Source organism: Centroberyx affinis, unplaced genomic scaffold (genome assembly GCF_046629955.1).
Source record: "Centroberyx affinis isolate AG114_WGS23_722 - 3 ecotype Tasmania unplaced genomic scaffold, CSIRO-AGI_Caff_v1 ptg002611l_1, whole genome shotgun sequence".
Taxonomy (NCBI): Eukaryota; Metazoa; Chordata; class Actinopteri; order Beryciformes; family Berycidae; genus Centroberyx; species Centroberyx affinis.
This window is the reverse complement of record NW_027280810.1, coordinates 44,764-60,521: the sequence shown is the minus strand read 5'-3', so window position 1 is coordinate 60,521 and position 15,758 is coordinate 44,764. Positions and strand designations below refer to the sequence as shown.

The 15,758-nt window shown below is 42.6% G+C and overlaps 1 protein-coding gene across 1 annotated transcript; it reads right to left on the bottom strand.

Moving 5' to 3' along the window:
• Positions 1 to 6,156: 6,156 nt before the first annotated feature.
• On the bottom strand, positions 6,157 to 15,673 carry slbp2 (stem-loop binding protein 2). Its single transcript, XM_071534736.1, has 9 exons — positions 15,624 to 15,673; positions 13,306 to 13,464; positions 11,988 to 12,068; positions 10,974 to 11,057; positions 10,399 to 10,542; positions 9,313 to 9,483; positions 8,410 to 8,560; positions 6,406 to 6,535; positions 6,157 to 6,221 (listed from the first exon to the last, which is right to left on the bottom strand). Exons 1-9 carry the CDS (start codon positions 15,671 to 15,673, stop codon positions 6,157 to 6,159), a joined length of 1,035 nt encoding a protein of 344 aa, XP_071390837.1.
• Positions 15,674 to 15,758: the final 85 nt, after the last annotated feature.

The following is a 15,758-nucleotide window of genomic DNA, read 5'->3' as shown; positions in this document are numbered from 1 at the left end:
TAGGGTAGACAGGACTGACCTAGCTTCTTACTGCTATGAGCCTAGCCTGTCAATCAAGACACTTTGAATCACACAGAGTCCAAATTATCTGTTATCCTTTTTACCAGTGTTACCGTTTTAACATGGAAAACAATGAAGAGCCACGATCAAACACTGGCGGTCTGGTCTTTTGCCCCATGTTTATCTTTTCATGTGAAATCCATACGATGTAGATGAGTCAGTAGAAAGTAGAAAAAAAAAAAAAAAAAAAAAAAAGCCTGGCTTCAGCTCCCCGTCCTGATCCGGTTTGACTCTATTCACACAGGCAGACAGCGGACCGAGGGGCAGAGAAAACAGTGATGTTTTCATCCATCACAGAGCGCATGGTAACAAAAGCACTGATCTAACTTCAGTCAGTCTATATTCAGGCTGAACGACAAAAAAACATTTATAACAGTTAGGATTTCTTCTGTGAGGCTTCAGAGTGCAACAGTGTTTTCCTTCTACATGGCTCCTGGATGGACACCAATACTCTTCGGTCTGCTCCTAAAGCTTTAATAGTTCTGTTTGTTATTATTATTTTATTACACCATTCAGTACAAATTTGTTTCTTTGCATACAGGCAACATACATGTGTAACATACATGTAACCACAGAGGTCAGAGCACTGGACACAGGACGAGACAGGCTTCAGTGTCTTAATGGACAGCTGGACAGGGATGAACAGGTTAGCTGTTAAAGGAATAGTTCACCCAAAAAAAATAAAAAATAAAATATATATATATATATATTTTACATAGACCTCTGAGTAGGAGTGTAAACATGGAAACTGGAAAGGGGCGCATGTGACCCATGCACGTGATGCATGGGTCACATGTTTGTGCACTTTCAAAAACAATGTTTTTATGTAAATATCTTTGGGACTCAAAGTGCCATCGTTTGGCTACAAAACAGCTGGATTATGCTGCACAAGCTGTGGAGGAATTTTAGGGTAATTTTTGCCTCTTTTGGACCTCTGAAGGACCAGTTCTCTTCTGTTGTTTATGAGAAGGCTACGGAGCTGTTCTAGCTAACCTGCTGTGTGTTGAGTGGACATACACACTTAACCGGTGTTTCAACTGAAAAGAGGGCGAGTAAATAATGACAAAATTTACATTTTTAGGTTTGGTATCCCTTTAAGGGACGGTGTCTCTAACTTCCAGGTCACCCTCCATTCCTGTTGGAAACATTAGTATCTAAAACCTTTCAGAACCAACGATGATTTATTATGACAAACGCAGTTAAGCTAAGCTTTGTAGTTTTGGGTATGGCACTAATGCTGTCAGGGTTAGCGGCTCCATTCCCATACATGTTGCTGTGGGCCAAACACAGCAACATGTATGCTTTCACTGTGCTGTGGATAAAACCGGCCACCAAACAGCAACATAACTGCAATGCAATTGAGGTTATGGATGAAAGCAGATGTCATTGCTTATTGTGTATACATTTTAACATAAAATATGATAAAAAAAAATTAACAAATCCAAACCACCTCCACCACCCCTGTTGAATTTGAACAAACCACTCACTGAATATACAGTGAATAATATAATAATAATATAATATTGTGTACAGATAATTTATATGTCTGACAGGATTGTTAGGAGCCTCATTCATTCACAGATCTCATCCATCAGACAGAAAACATACTATACAGTGAATACTGTTGTGTGTCTCGTATCATTTTGGTAGTTGGGGTAATTTAGTGTTGTGGATTAATATCTGTCTGTTTTCATTTTAGTGCAGCTGTAGCTAAAACATCTTTATTTTTATTTTTTTTAATGACAAAATGAAAAGTATATTTTCATATCGTCCCATCTACTGAGTGCTGTGGTTAGTAACACCGCTATGTGTTTTCCCAGGCAGTGGTGGCCATTGTGCAGCTGCTGGTAGGCAGCCTGTTACCTAGCAAGGTGCCACCGCACTGTGATGCCGGACTGAGGCCGCTTCACATCAATTGGTGCTAGCTTGTGGCTAACGATATCCATTGTTTTCAATGAGGAATGCTAACACTGCTAAATAGCGGTTTCCCTGCTAAGTCAAACACAAATGCGCAAATATTGTGATGAAAATATAACAAGAGCTTCGTGAAGAAATATAATAGCCCGAATCACAATGTTAAAGGAATCAGTTACATTAGCTAGCTAGCGCTGACTTGTAGCTCAGCCCCATCACTAACATCACATTAACAGTTAGCTTTCTATAAATAATACCCATCACCTCGTTATTACTTTCAAGGTCGGTATGATAAATTCATCCATTTCACTTGCTCGTACATGCTCCAGTAAAATAGCTGGCAAAATGTGCTGACACCTTGACAGCCGGAGAGACGCTACAGAGGAGAAGGTTTGCAGCTAGTGGCTGCAGCAGCGGCTAGCAGCAGCGGCTAACGCTAGCTAACTGACCTGCTACATCAACAGTACTACTCACCCTGCGGTGATTCAAAAACAGCACGATAATCGCATGGCTGTTGTCGTTTCTCGGCCGTTCCCCGCTTACAACCCGCTGTAGAAGATTATTCACGACCGGAGCGGCTGTCCGGGCTTCATCTACAGAGCCCGTGGTAATAACGCTGATAATACCGCTGGTAGCCCGACCGGCCTGTTTGGACGCGGAGCAGCATGTTAGAAAAACACGGCGGGCCATGCAGAGTGGGATGCTGCGATGAAGGCATCCAGAGGGCTGGATATTTTCCACTACAGACAGGGAATAATAAGCATTCATTTTGATAAATCTCAACAGAATGTCATCCTTACCTTGACGGCCGAAACCTCCAGCTAATGGGGTTAACCAGCGAGAATGGATAAACCAATTTGCGGAGCGGCGGCAGACAGCGTCAGGACAGAGTGTGCGTCTCAGATGTATTGACCTAGTATTAAAAAAAGCATAACACCGTGCCGCCTGCCTGTCACAATATCCGAGGTTATCAAACGAATACACGTCGAGAATGAATTAAATCCTAAATGTAACCGGACAGAGCGTGCGCCAGGGTGCGCGAGACAAAACAATCATCGCGTACAATCAATTTTCAATGTCGTCTATTTAAAAATAAAGCATCGCCGGCCACACGCCCGTGAGCGATAGGAATTCATAAATAACATTTACGGTGCCAGGCAGGAGGAGGGGCGGCGGGCGGCGGGCCGCGGGGAGGAGGAGGAGGCGACACCGCGGCACAGCGGGCTCAACATATTTTTAAATTAAAAATAAAATACCATTCATTATATTCTCTCGACCCGCAGCTGATAACAATACTGTCCTATAAATAAATATAATTCAGGAGGTCTCAGAATTAGCCCTGCGACGCATGCCCGCAAGGATCATGGGACTTGTAGTTTTATGCATGATCAGCGGTTGCTTGTTTACAGCAGGTCTGCGGTTTGCGTTCTGCATCACTTTGTGCCGTGATTTCATTAACAAACACCACATCACACTGTTTGTACACATCGGTTACAGCTCGTGATGGGACAGATGCACAGATCCAGATGACGATGCTGCTGTGGATCAGCTGCATGTGTCCGGCTGCAGCGGGACACCTGGCGGACGGGGGGGGAGGATCTCTGTGGTCAAGGAGTGAGCTGATAACACCAAGCTGTAATGCTGCAAATAAAATAAATAAATAAACGCAGTCCTCATATGCACTTGGTGTTGGAGCCAACACTGGTGCTAAACAACACAGCAATTAACATTTATGTACTGTATAGGCCATTTTCTTCCATCATTGTTTGAAATGTCAGATTTCAATCAGTAGTTCAATTATGAATAAATGCAACACTAAAAAGGACCTTATTTGATTTTTTTCTTAATTCTGAAGAACAGCAAGATTTGACTATCAAGGTTGGTCTGGTCCAGTATACACTATAACAAACACAGATTTTAAATATGTAAATGCAAAATACAGGCTGCTAAATTAGAAATAAATGGCCTTTGAGAATTCCTGTGGATGTTTTCCCTTTTTCAGAAAACAAGTCACATGTTTGCAGTGCTCTGTTCTAAAGTCATGTCTGGAAAGAGCCTGTGGTTGTATAAAATATCTGCTACATGGTTTACAGTAGAGACAACACCTTGCTGTGAATGTACAAAGTGCTGTAAAATAAAATAAAACGAGTGAGGAGAAGTTAACCCTCCTATTATTTGGGGTCAACTTGGTCTCTAAAAAACATTTTCCCAGCTTGATATTTCATGACTTTTCCTAATTTCAGGGGGAAAACTGGTAAACATAAAATTGAACATGATGTTGATGTTTTCAAGGTCCTGTACACATTTTGGTCATTTTGACCCCGAATACAAAAGCCTTATAAAACCAGAGAAAATATAAAAGTTTTACATATATTTTCTCTTTGTTTTGACTGATACTGAGGGAACTTTCCCATGCAATTTGATCTTGCAAAAATGTTCCCATGCATAAGACGCACACACACCATTTCTCTTTGAGCTTTATCTCACCTGAAGATGTTCTGCCAGTGAGCTCCTGTCAGCTCTTTGAAAGACTGTTTTGGTGACCAATTTGCTTTTTATTGGTGTTTTTTTCATTATTGACTAATTGCTATGTGTTACTTGCTGATGTTCTGCAGTGTAAACTTGGGTAACACTTTCAATTACAATTATTTTTTGTAGGTTTAAATTTCTAGGGTCATTTTGACCCCAAACATAAAGGACGTTTGGTAATTTTAACATTACAAGAGAGTCTTCAGTTGAGTCCTAATAATTTGCCAATCATACATAAGATTCTCTGTTCAGCTAGGAGGGAATGTAAGCTAGTCAAGATGTGTCAATGCATCATGTTTGGCCAATATCAGATGCTGCGTGTGAAATGGAAAACATGGTCAAGTCAGTTCCAGCCTGAGTAAGAGGCATCTTAACAGGTTTAGATCCATTCACAGTCAACTGACAGAAACATCCCACACAACTGACTGAAACCCCATGTCAAAAGTGGGCTACCTGCTCCCTTGCTTCTGGAAATAAGAGAAATAACGCAGCCATCTTGAATTTGGAACACTTTATTTACATCTTTATTAATTTTGCTCTCACATCTTTAAGTTTTGCTCTCAATATTCCAAGTTGCACAAAATGACAAAATTGAGAAACACAAAGTAAAAGAAAACTCACAACACAAAGCGACAGCCTTTTTCCCCTCCCCCCCACCCACCCATTAACATTCTGTTTTTTAGAAAAAACACTGGAGGTCCAAAGAGGAGGGAGCGTGGAGCCTGATCCAGACAGAGAGGAAATAAAAGCCAAGTATGAACGTGAAGGTGGACAGAAGACAACACAGCATCAAGAGATGACAGTCGAGGCAACCAGAAAGATCCAAGTGACACCTGATGTTCAGAAAAAAAAAAAAAAAAAAGGGAAATATTAAAAATAAGTGACATTAAGGACAACAAAATTAGTAGCTATTCCACGCAGTGCAGAAGTCCCATCCATACAAAACCAAACATGATCTCTTGTGAAACAGATAGTGCTCAAACGCTGATGCAGCACCGCCTGTGGTTTAGTGCAAACGAGTATAAAGCTCAAGTCAAAGTGCAGCTGTCCATGTTTCGGAGCGGTTGCCTCCATGAGCTCCAAGCCCCCCCCCTCTCCTCCTCTCTTCTGCCCACAAGACGCATTCAGGAGCAACTGGGAAAACTCTAGACCAAGACACAGACGTCCCAACAGCCTGAAGCAGGTGAGGAGCGTTTGGCTTCACCGACTCTTCCCAGCGAGGCCGTTCTCTTCGGGTCGCCGGACCTTCCCAGTTCCCAGATCGTCCCGAACCCGTCCGAAGTGGTCCACGCTCTCGGCCGTGGTAAATGCGGATCAAAGACCAGTCACATCCCTGCTGTCATGATAAATCTTCAGCGATCTTAAAAAGACAAGCACACTGAATACTACAAGCCTTAGTGGCAGGAGACACTCGGCGAGCCTCAAGGTTCTTCCGCCACACATTCAAGGTCTACAAGTTAGAAAGTCGAGACAACGGTGACAACACATCGAGTCTCCTTGGTGACAAAGCTGAAGTTTGGAGATGGTGGGACCAGCAGAGTCCAGGAACCAGAGGTGGGGGGGTCGGTCCATGTCAGCCCAAGAGTTAGATGTCAACTGTGACCAATCATGACTTAACCTTGTAAATTCTAGACCTTGAACATCCCATAATGATCAGTATGGATTCCATAGCAGCTGGTCAGAAACCACAGGGACCTGCTGGTCGTCGGGGGAGTGATCTAGGAGCAGAAAACAAGGAGGGGTCAGACGGACTCGGGCACAAACTAAGGCAGGATTGATGCTAGCATGGAGACAGAGAGGGTTCATCTGGATTTAGGTGGGAAGTAGCTACACCACCAGCCAATTAAGACATGTTGAGCTTATTAAAACATGAAAGCCGTATTCCTCCTTCACTGAACTCACCTCGGCCGTGGTCGGCCTCGAGCAGGAAGCGAAGCCAACCAATCATGTTCTCGTTGGTGGTCAGCTGACTCCTGAAGGAGTAGCTCAGGCCGGGGGGGGAGCGAGGAGGATGCAGGCTCCGCTCGGCCACCTGGGAGGAACCACAGTCTCTTTAGTCACCAACAACAACAACGAGTGTGCAAGAGGGCAGAGCAAGATCTACGCTTTACTTTAGGACTAAATATCACCAATACAGACAGTCACAAGTTAATCTGTAGCTCTAGTGCGCTGGTCCAATGTGTCATGAGGATGTTCTATTGAACTGTGTCACAGGTGGACATGTATTGTCTTGTCAGTGTGGTTCATGTGTCCGTTCACCAAGACAGACACATTAAAGCCAAGAGGCAAAATTGTATTAATCAACAGATGTAGAGGGCTTTGTGGTTGGTGGGCAGATGGGACCGACTGCCTTGTTTTGTTATGGTTTAGTACAACGCTTATCAATGTCTAATCCTACACTGTTAAAAAGTACATAAAAGCCCTAGTTTCTGCCCCCCCCTATATTGCATGAGAGAGTGTGTGATGGCAAAAGCAAGTGAGTAAACGGGGACTGAAACTGAGAAGACGCCATTTTCCTTCAGTGTATCTGGACTGAACTGACAAGGGTCGTCAATTAGCTTAAGACTAGAAACTCTACATGCAATACATCTGTTTCATGTTTTCAATATGCAACAATGTCTATTTGTATTGTCCCTGACAGAACAAATAAATGAATCAACTCGGCCCCATATTCAGAAACACCAACCGTCCTTCCTGACAGCAGAGACATTAAAAGGCTACCAGCTAAGCTAACTGAACCTACAGAGAAGTGTCACCGGTTACCAGTCTCACTTTGACAGATCTTTCTCCCGCTGAAGGTCACATGTCCCACAATGACAAGTGAAGAGGCAGGTAGCAAGTTTACTGGTTTAACAAGTTTACTCGCTCACTTCAATTCTGCCATTACGTCCAAAAGTTAGTTTAGAAAAACTTGTACTCTCCTAAGGGAGGAGCTACGTTCTGGAGCAGAATCTGACAACCAGCTTTAGAAAAGAGGTGAAAACAGCAACACATAAGGGATAATGCCCGACGAGGTGTACATTATCAGGAACTAATGGATGACGGGGAGGCCAGAACCGTCCATTAATTCCTGATTATGGACACCTTGAAGGGCATTATCCCGCTTATACCATGGTCACTTGCCAAAGAAAAAAAAAAAAATTAAGACCATTAATTTATATTTTCATGCGTTTTGTAATCAAAATCTAAAGTTTTTCACGAGCCATAACTCAGTTTCCCTGGTAACACCTGAGGGTTTGACTAATACCTGGAACAATCATTACTGTCCCATAAGGTTCTTATGCAATGGAAACGTTGTTCACTGCTCCAGTAAACAGGACGAACCTTAGATAGGACTTGGCAGCAGGAGATATTTCTAGTCCGCTCAGCTCATAGAACCCTTTGGCTCAGCTAGGAGCCAGAAAGCTAACGTTATGCTAGCAACATTCAAAGTCAATAACAAACAGTAAATATAATTTGACAGTATGTTTAACAACAAGACTAGCTAGCTATCCAGCCATGTCATTGTCCCCAAATCAATATCAAGATTTTCACGAAGAAATGAACGGAGTAAACGGAAGCTTTGACAGCGTCCCTGTTGCTATGGTTACTCATGTTAGATACAGGCTGATGCTACGTAGCCAGCACATTAATTTAGAACGGTGAACAGACAGTTTCACTGGAACTACTTAGTAGGTGTCCATTGTCAGGAATTAATGGACACCCTGCAGCCAATCGAGTATTCACCCAGACCATGGTATAAAGCTGGATATTGGTTTCTATCATTATGTTTCAATGAAATCTCCTCATAGCACACATTAGGTTCAGGATTGGATATAAGGTCTGATATCACTTATTGCAGGTTTAAAGCCCCTTTAACTGGTCTGTCAGACAGAATCCCTGCAGGGAGGGAGGGGTGTTTGGTACCGGGGAGAGGGGGGGCAGGTCCCAGGCTGCAGCTGGGTCCAGACACACAGAGGAGGCCTTAGAGGCTGCTGGAGTCTCCTTCTCTCTCTGCTTCTCCTTCTCCCATCCGTCCTCACACAGCTCTGAGGTCATCTTCGCCAGCTGACTCTGCCTGCCAAACAAGGATGGATACATATTGATTTCTCTTGATTGGGTTTATTTGACAATTTTTTTTTTTAAATCAGGAGGACAAGCAACATTCTGCTCCAAGGCCAAGATCAACTCCGACTGTTAACCTCATCTAAGAGCATTTTAACTTTACAATAATTTGACATTTTCATATAAAAAGGTCTGTTTTGTTACTCTATCGCTAAGTGATTCAACCTATATCCAGTTGATGAAATCTTTTCCACCGGTGTCTGGTTGCTCTTTCCTGGGAAAAATCCTCTGCCGCACAGGAAGTGATGCGTTTTACATTTTGGGTTTGTTTGGAATCAACAGAAGAAGAAGAAGAACTGGGTAGTTAGCATGAGCAGTGATAGCCACCATGGCTGAACAGACAGAGAAAAGAGAAACTCAAACTGCATCAACAGAAAACCCAAGCTCCGCCCACACTGTTTGATTGACAGGTGATCTGTGGGAAGAGCAGTGCAGAAACACCACAGTGAGGCTGAGGGACAAAGATGGAGACAGAATAGAAGTCCCCATAAATTAACTTTACTTCCTGGAAAATAGAGTGTCTTGCTGCACCAGGAGGCGTAAATAAAAATTCCAACCTACAGATTTTTGAACAATTCTGCCTCTTCGATCAAATCAAACTGCCTTTCTCTCCCTGACTGGGAGCCAGAAACTCACAGATTACCATTTTAACAGAATAATAAATTCCTAGATCAACAACATTGAAAACATCCGATAGTAACCTACAGTTGGTCCACTGGGTCCTGTGTGTCTGCTCCCTCTGGCGGGGAGTCGGCCGGCGGGTCCCAGAGGTGCAGCGCTCGCCTCCACAGCCGGACCTGCATGTCCCAGGAGCGCCGGCTGTACTTCTTGTACTTGTTGGGAGTGGAGGGGTGGAGCTTGGGATCCCTGAGGTGCCTGAGGAGGAGGAGGAGGAGGAAGAGGAGGTTTGCCATCAGCTGCACACCAATATACTGTACAAGTGTGACTGCATATACTGTTTATTGAATGTGAGGTCCTGCTGTCCTGTACCATGTGCATCAGTATGTACTGCGTTTCTATAGTAGCTGTCAATACTTTTATGAGCCATGTCACAAGATTAATTTCTGAACATTTATTTATTATACTTTGATAATGATTCTCCACTCTCCAGAGTTTTATTTTGTGTCTTGAGGTCCATTCAAAGCTGTGTGTGTGGTGTCATGAACCAAAAACACTCTCAATCCATTTCTCCACGTTCATTTTCCAGCATCTCTCTGAGCCTTACCAAGAACAGGCTGTTTCTGTCGCTGTGTCTTTAAGGCTCATTAATATTAACGACCCCTCCGTTCCGATTGGCTAACCGTTTCGAGAGTGAAACGTGAGACACCGCGGCCCGGCAGCTACAGGTAGGGAAAACTCTCCGGTAATAAACAATGACAACCGCTTTGAAAAAAACACTTTGTTAGTCTATTATTTCTTACAAAAATGATAATGAGCGAACCTTTGTGACGTCACAAAGTTACGGAAGTCCAAACGGCTCGTTTAGAGGCTCGCTTTTCTAATATGGATTGTGTGGATTTAGTTTTGATACTTTCACCATGTTTAGATAGACCATCCAACTCCTTTATCATCACAGAGGCAAGAGGAGTCCTGTTTTACATCATATGGGACCTTTAAAAAAGGTGCACATGGCAATTTTGCACGTTGGTCGCCCCCCAAATGACAGCAAGAGGTATCTGCGTTTTAAGGACTTCAATACCCAGAAATCCTGTAAGTATTTCTTGAGTAGTAGTACTTCCCACACATTCTGACTAATCCGCAGCTCAGCCTGCGGGCCGGTGGTCGGCTCACTTGGGGACTTGCTGCAGGTAGTTCTGGTAGCCGCTGGTGTTCTTGCCGTACTGGATCTGTTTCTGCCGTCTCTTCAGGACCGCGGCGTTGGTCTCGGTGTTGGCCGGGTCCAGGAGGCGAGGGTAACATCGACCCAGCTGAGGTCTGACAGGAGGACAGGGAGAGGTCAGAGATAAAGCCACCAACACTGACTGTCCAAGACATCTGGTAAGGCCTGAACACTCAAACTGTGTGCTGCTGAGTACGATTTCACCATCAATAGGGTTTCAAACAACACAATGGCCGACATGTTTATTTGTTGGCATGTCAGAAACAGCTGCCCTCCTGGGATTTTCACACTAAAGTCTGTAGAGTTTACAGAGAAAACAGCTTGTTAATTAGAGAGGTCAGAGGTCAGAGGAGAACAGGCAGACTGGTTTAAGCTAACAGAATAACAGTCTTTACAACAGTGGAGTGCAGAAGAGCATCTGAACACACAAGCTGTTGGTCCTTATGATAAATAGAAACACTCAGTGGGCAGTTGTTTTGTTTTTAATTCACAATTCAAACATTTAGTTAACAGATAGAGTCATCACCTTCTGAAGCCGTCCAGATCGTCCGTCCCCACAGCCACACTGCTGGTGGACACTTTGAGGATACAGCGCTCCAGGATGGACGACCTGATCTCACACACACACACACACACACACACACACCACCTTCAACAGCAGGAACACACATCCTGCCTCATGCTTACCCACACAGTTTGCATTAGCTGGTAAACACCAGTAAAACTGTCTGTAAAATGAAAGGCCTCCTGGGTAAAACAACTTGCAATATCCATTTTTCCATCATTGTAACTTCTGAATGTCCAGATTAACGCACAACATAATCACAGGATGTAACTGCAACCATCAGACTGTAGACTTGTGGAAAATATTGACGATTGGTTAGTTATTTTCCCTCAGAAATCTCATACAAAGTGGGACATGAAACCCTTCCCAGGTGACATGCTGCTGCAGAGGTGTGACCAAGTCAACTTTGTTCATGTCCCAAGTCAGTCTCAAGTATTGAGCCACAAGTCTCAAGTCCGAAATCTAACTGTAGATTATCAAGTCAAGTCCAAGTCAAGTCCATGTCAATGTGAAGTCTCAAGTCTAAATGTAGAACAGCAAGTCAAGTCAGAACAAATCAAGAGTCCAGTATCAATTTAATATCTTAAATAAACTAAATATCTAGGACTTTTCAATGCAATATGGTTTTAATAGGATAAAAACTTGGCAAGAGCATCATGAGTTTGATTTCTATAATCAGTTTCAACTTCAATAAATTCAATCATTCCATACAAATTCAGAAAACAGAATTTAAATTCAGTCGTCTGCTGGAACAAATCTCATCACTTTCAATCTAAGTCATTTACACAAACACAAGATCTCAAGTCAAGACTTTAGAAACCTTTTCAAGTCATCAGAGTACAAGTCAGAGTCAAGTCCCAAGTCTTCTCTTCATGCATCAAGTCAAGTCTCCAGCAATTCAAACTGTGACTCGAGTCTGACTTCAGTCATGTGACTCGACTCCCCTCCTCTGTGCAGGTGACAGTGTGTCTGTACCTGCGGGGCTTGTTGGTGGACGCTCCTCTGTCTCCACGCAGCCCAGTCAGAGTGGGAGCAGACGGAGTCGGAGAGGCGTTACTGCAACAAAGAGGGAGGTGAAGGACAGACAGAGACATGATGCAGATCTTATGTAGAACAGGTAGACTGTTATGTCTCACTAAAATCTGCTTGTGTGTCTTGTGCTTTTCCTGATGTTTGTCCTGTATCATTCTGTTGTATGATTGATTGATCAGTTTAGATCTAGTTAGGCTCATTATCTGTACAGTGCTTTGAGACAGACTGATGAAAAGACGGAGAAACAAACTTAAACTATCAGTCTACAAGCCAAGACGCTGCTTCTCCCTCTTCATACTGCTTGTTGAACTTGTCCAACACACTTTCATCCAAACCACATTACAGTATCATGAGTTCCACATTTCGTAGCCCAGCGGCGTCAAACCCCAAAACCCGTTTAAGTTTAAGTGCTCTGTAACTAATATGTACAACCACTCAGGCCGACTTCCCCATGACAAAGATGGAAATTATTCCCTTAATCAGGATTATGCGCTTGTAAGACACAGTTAACATTTACATCATGATGTTGAAAGACTCATTAAAGTCCCAGGGAAACAGCATGTGGATGCCGTTTTGCTCCTGGACTTCTGTTTGAAACAGGAAGTTGGGGGACAGACGCGTCTCAGGAAAAGGAAAACAGGGTTTTCACCAGCAGACCATGTTCACTCCGTTTCACTTTGAATGTTGGGAAGCTGCAGGTTTTATATGATGTTGTGTAGGGCATTACAGGTTCAAAGACCTGTGATGATGTAGATTCACAGATACATCATGAAGAAACATCTACCAATAAACTGCTTTCCAGGAAGGAAACTTATGGAGATCTTGGCATAAAAATAAAAGAAAACAATACCATTTTTGGGGCATTTATCGTTAAAATCTGTGTGCCGTATGATATGAGAACTAACCAACAAGGTGAAAGAAGTCATCTTCCAGTTGTCAGTTTGTGTCAGAGTCTCACTGAATAACAGGGTTTTCACCACCGGACCATGTTGACACGGTTTCACTTTGAATGTTGTGAATATAATTGGGGGTGGGAGAGTTGTTCTGACACCTGTGATGATGTGGATTCACTGGTACACCATGATGAAACCACTAAAAAATAAAATAAACCGTTTTCCAGAAAGGAAAAGTATTGAGATATTGGCATCAAAACAACTTCGAAATTTTGGGGCTTTTATCATTAAATGCGTATGTTGCATGATTTGGATGACTAACAAGGTGAAAGGAGAGATTTCCCATGTGTCAGTGCGGAGCTTCGTACCTGACCAGGCTGTCGTAGACGGAGCTGCAGCCGGGCAGCAGCCACGGCTCGGGGCTGTAGCAGCCGGACGAGCCGGCGGCCGGCCGCTCAGGCAGGCCGTGCCACACCGCCGCCGACCAGCCCCGCACACACACACACGACCGAGGGCTGAAACAGAAGCTGGGGACAGACACGCCGTTAATACTTTATTTATTTTAAATTTATTTAGCACAAAAGAGCAGTTCAAACAAAATATCCATAATGTATACCAGCATCATTAAGAGCATGTGCAAGGAAGACCAAAGAAACCCCTAGGGGCTTGTGGAGTGTCTCCCTTAATGACAATCATACATAATTACAATATAGTGTGATAAAACCCCCCAAAAAAAGTACATACACCTCCGCTTCATACACTTTTATTCATTTTTTGAATGGCAACTCAGCATCATTAGACAGCAGGGCTGCAAGTAATGATTATTTTTTTCAATTTATCGATTATTTAAGTCTATAAAATGTCAAAAATAAAGAAAAATGCCCATCACAAGTCAGCAAAGTGATTCATCAGATTTCTTCTTCTGTCTGACCAGCAGACATAAAATAAATACTCTGGGTTTTCTAATGAGATGAAAACCGAGAAAAACAGCAAATCTTTGAAGCTGCAACTAGCAAATGTTTATAATTTTGATCATTATTAATTGTAATTTATCAAGCAAAAACACCAATCTTTTAATTTTCTGTCAATCAACTAAACGATTAAATCGACTAATCGTTTCAGCACTACCAGGCAGCACCAGTAGAGCATGAGGGGACGAGGTCTTCAGTGATATTCAGACCACCAAGGGCAGGTGGCTACTAAGTTTTAGTCCTGGCTACTGTGTCAAAGTCTCCTCACAAGCCAGAGTCAGTGAGCGGTTTGAATGGAGACGGTTTCCAGATAACAGCTAAACGTCCTAGTTCAAGTCATGTTGACCTTCTGGTTGCTGCCAGGCTGAACATCTGAACAGACAGACAGCAGGAAGTAAGACTGCAGGTGTCACGTCTTTATCTTCCCCAGTTTATCCTGCAGACTTTTTACATCAGTCAGATGAGTTCAGATACATTTTCAGATACACAACACTAAATTCATTTCATTATTAAAAACAAAAAGCACTGGAAATTCATTGTATTATCTATAAAATACACTACCAGTCAAAAGTTTGGACAAATGCATTTTTCTTTATTTTTATCTTTCTTTATGGAATTATGCAGTGACCAAAAAAGCATTAAACAAATCAAAACTATTTTATATTTTAGATTCTTTAAAGTAGCCGCCCTTTGCCTTGATGGAAAGGCAAAGGCTTTGGAAAGAAATTCATACATAGGATCAACTTCACTATTTATATTTGAATAAGAAACTGATTCAAGCATTTAAGCAAAAGCCTTTAGATCAAAATGGCTTTAAGAGAATGAAAAACACAGAACATTCAGTCAGGTGGGTCCAGACTGTTGACTGGTAGTTTATAAGAGGATCTGGTCTGTATGAGCATTGTTATTTTGTCAACCAGAGACTTGGCCTCAGTTACCTGCCATCCTTTGAAAGACTACAATAGAGACTAGTATAATAAAGACAGGTGTGTTTACAGGTCTGTCTGCTGCTCAGCAGCCTGATAAATAAAACAGTTGAGCTGAAATTAACACACAGACAGCAGCTGGGGGAGTTTACTGTGGCTGCTCTGAACTGGACAGACTTCAGTTGTTTTTAGCATTATATTGGAGAGCAGGTATCCCCAAAAATTAAACTACAATAAAATCCTTATCATGGAGCATTCAGGTTGAATATTGCTTCTAAGCTGATAGTTTGGTGTCCTACACTTCCAGTCAACAGTTTGGACACACCTCATGTTTCTCATTCTCTTAAAACCATTTTGATCTAAAGGCTTCTGCTTCAATGCTTAAATTAGTTTCTTAGACAAATATAAACAGTGAAGTTGATCCTATGTATGAATTTCTCTCCAAAGCCTTTGCCTTTCCATCAAGGTAAAGAATCTAAAATATTGATTTGTTTTGACTTTTTTGGTCGCTGCAAATCCATTTGTGTTGTTTCATAGTTTTGATGTCTTTACTGTTATACTAAAATGTAGAAAATAGTAAAAATAAAGATCCAAACTTTTGACTGGTAGTGTATATCTAATAACTAACATAATATATAGCCTAGTCAGTCAGCAGTCCCAGTAGTTAAGGAGGTTTTGGTGGTAAATTATATATTTTGTCATGACTCCCTCAGGCTTCAGTGAGTTAATGTTAATTCCTCCAGGTTTCCACTAACAGTCAGTCAGAGTCTCTGCTGTTCAGATACTGACCTGGAGCCTCCCAGCGGGCTGTGAGCTGCCGTTTCCATGCTGGTTGTCATGCTGTTTGAGTCTCGCGTCGTGCACACAGACGCCATTAAAGGCCGACGGAACTTTAAATTGGCCACAGCTGATGGGGGCGGAGCC

What these genes read in the sequence shown, in the direction of transcription:
- slbp2 (XM_071534736.1), bottom strand. Translation starts at nt 15,673, where the DNA reads ATGACAACCAGCATGGAAACGGCAGCTCACAGCCCGCTGGGAGGCTCC. An exon ending in AGCCCGCTGGGAGGCTCCAG is followed by an intron (nt 13,465 to 15,623) that starts GTCAGTATCTGA and finishes GTCTGTCCCCAG; the next exon opens with CTTCTGTTTCAGCCCTCGGT. An exon ending in GTCTACGACAGCCTGGTCAG is followed by an intron (nt 12,069 to 13,305) that starts GTACGAAGCTCC and finishes TCTTTGTTGCAG; the next exon opens with TAACGCCTCTCCGACTCCGT.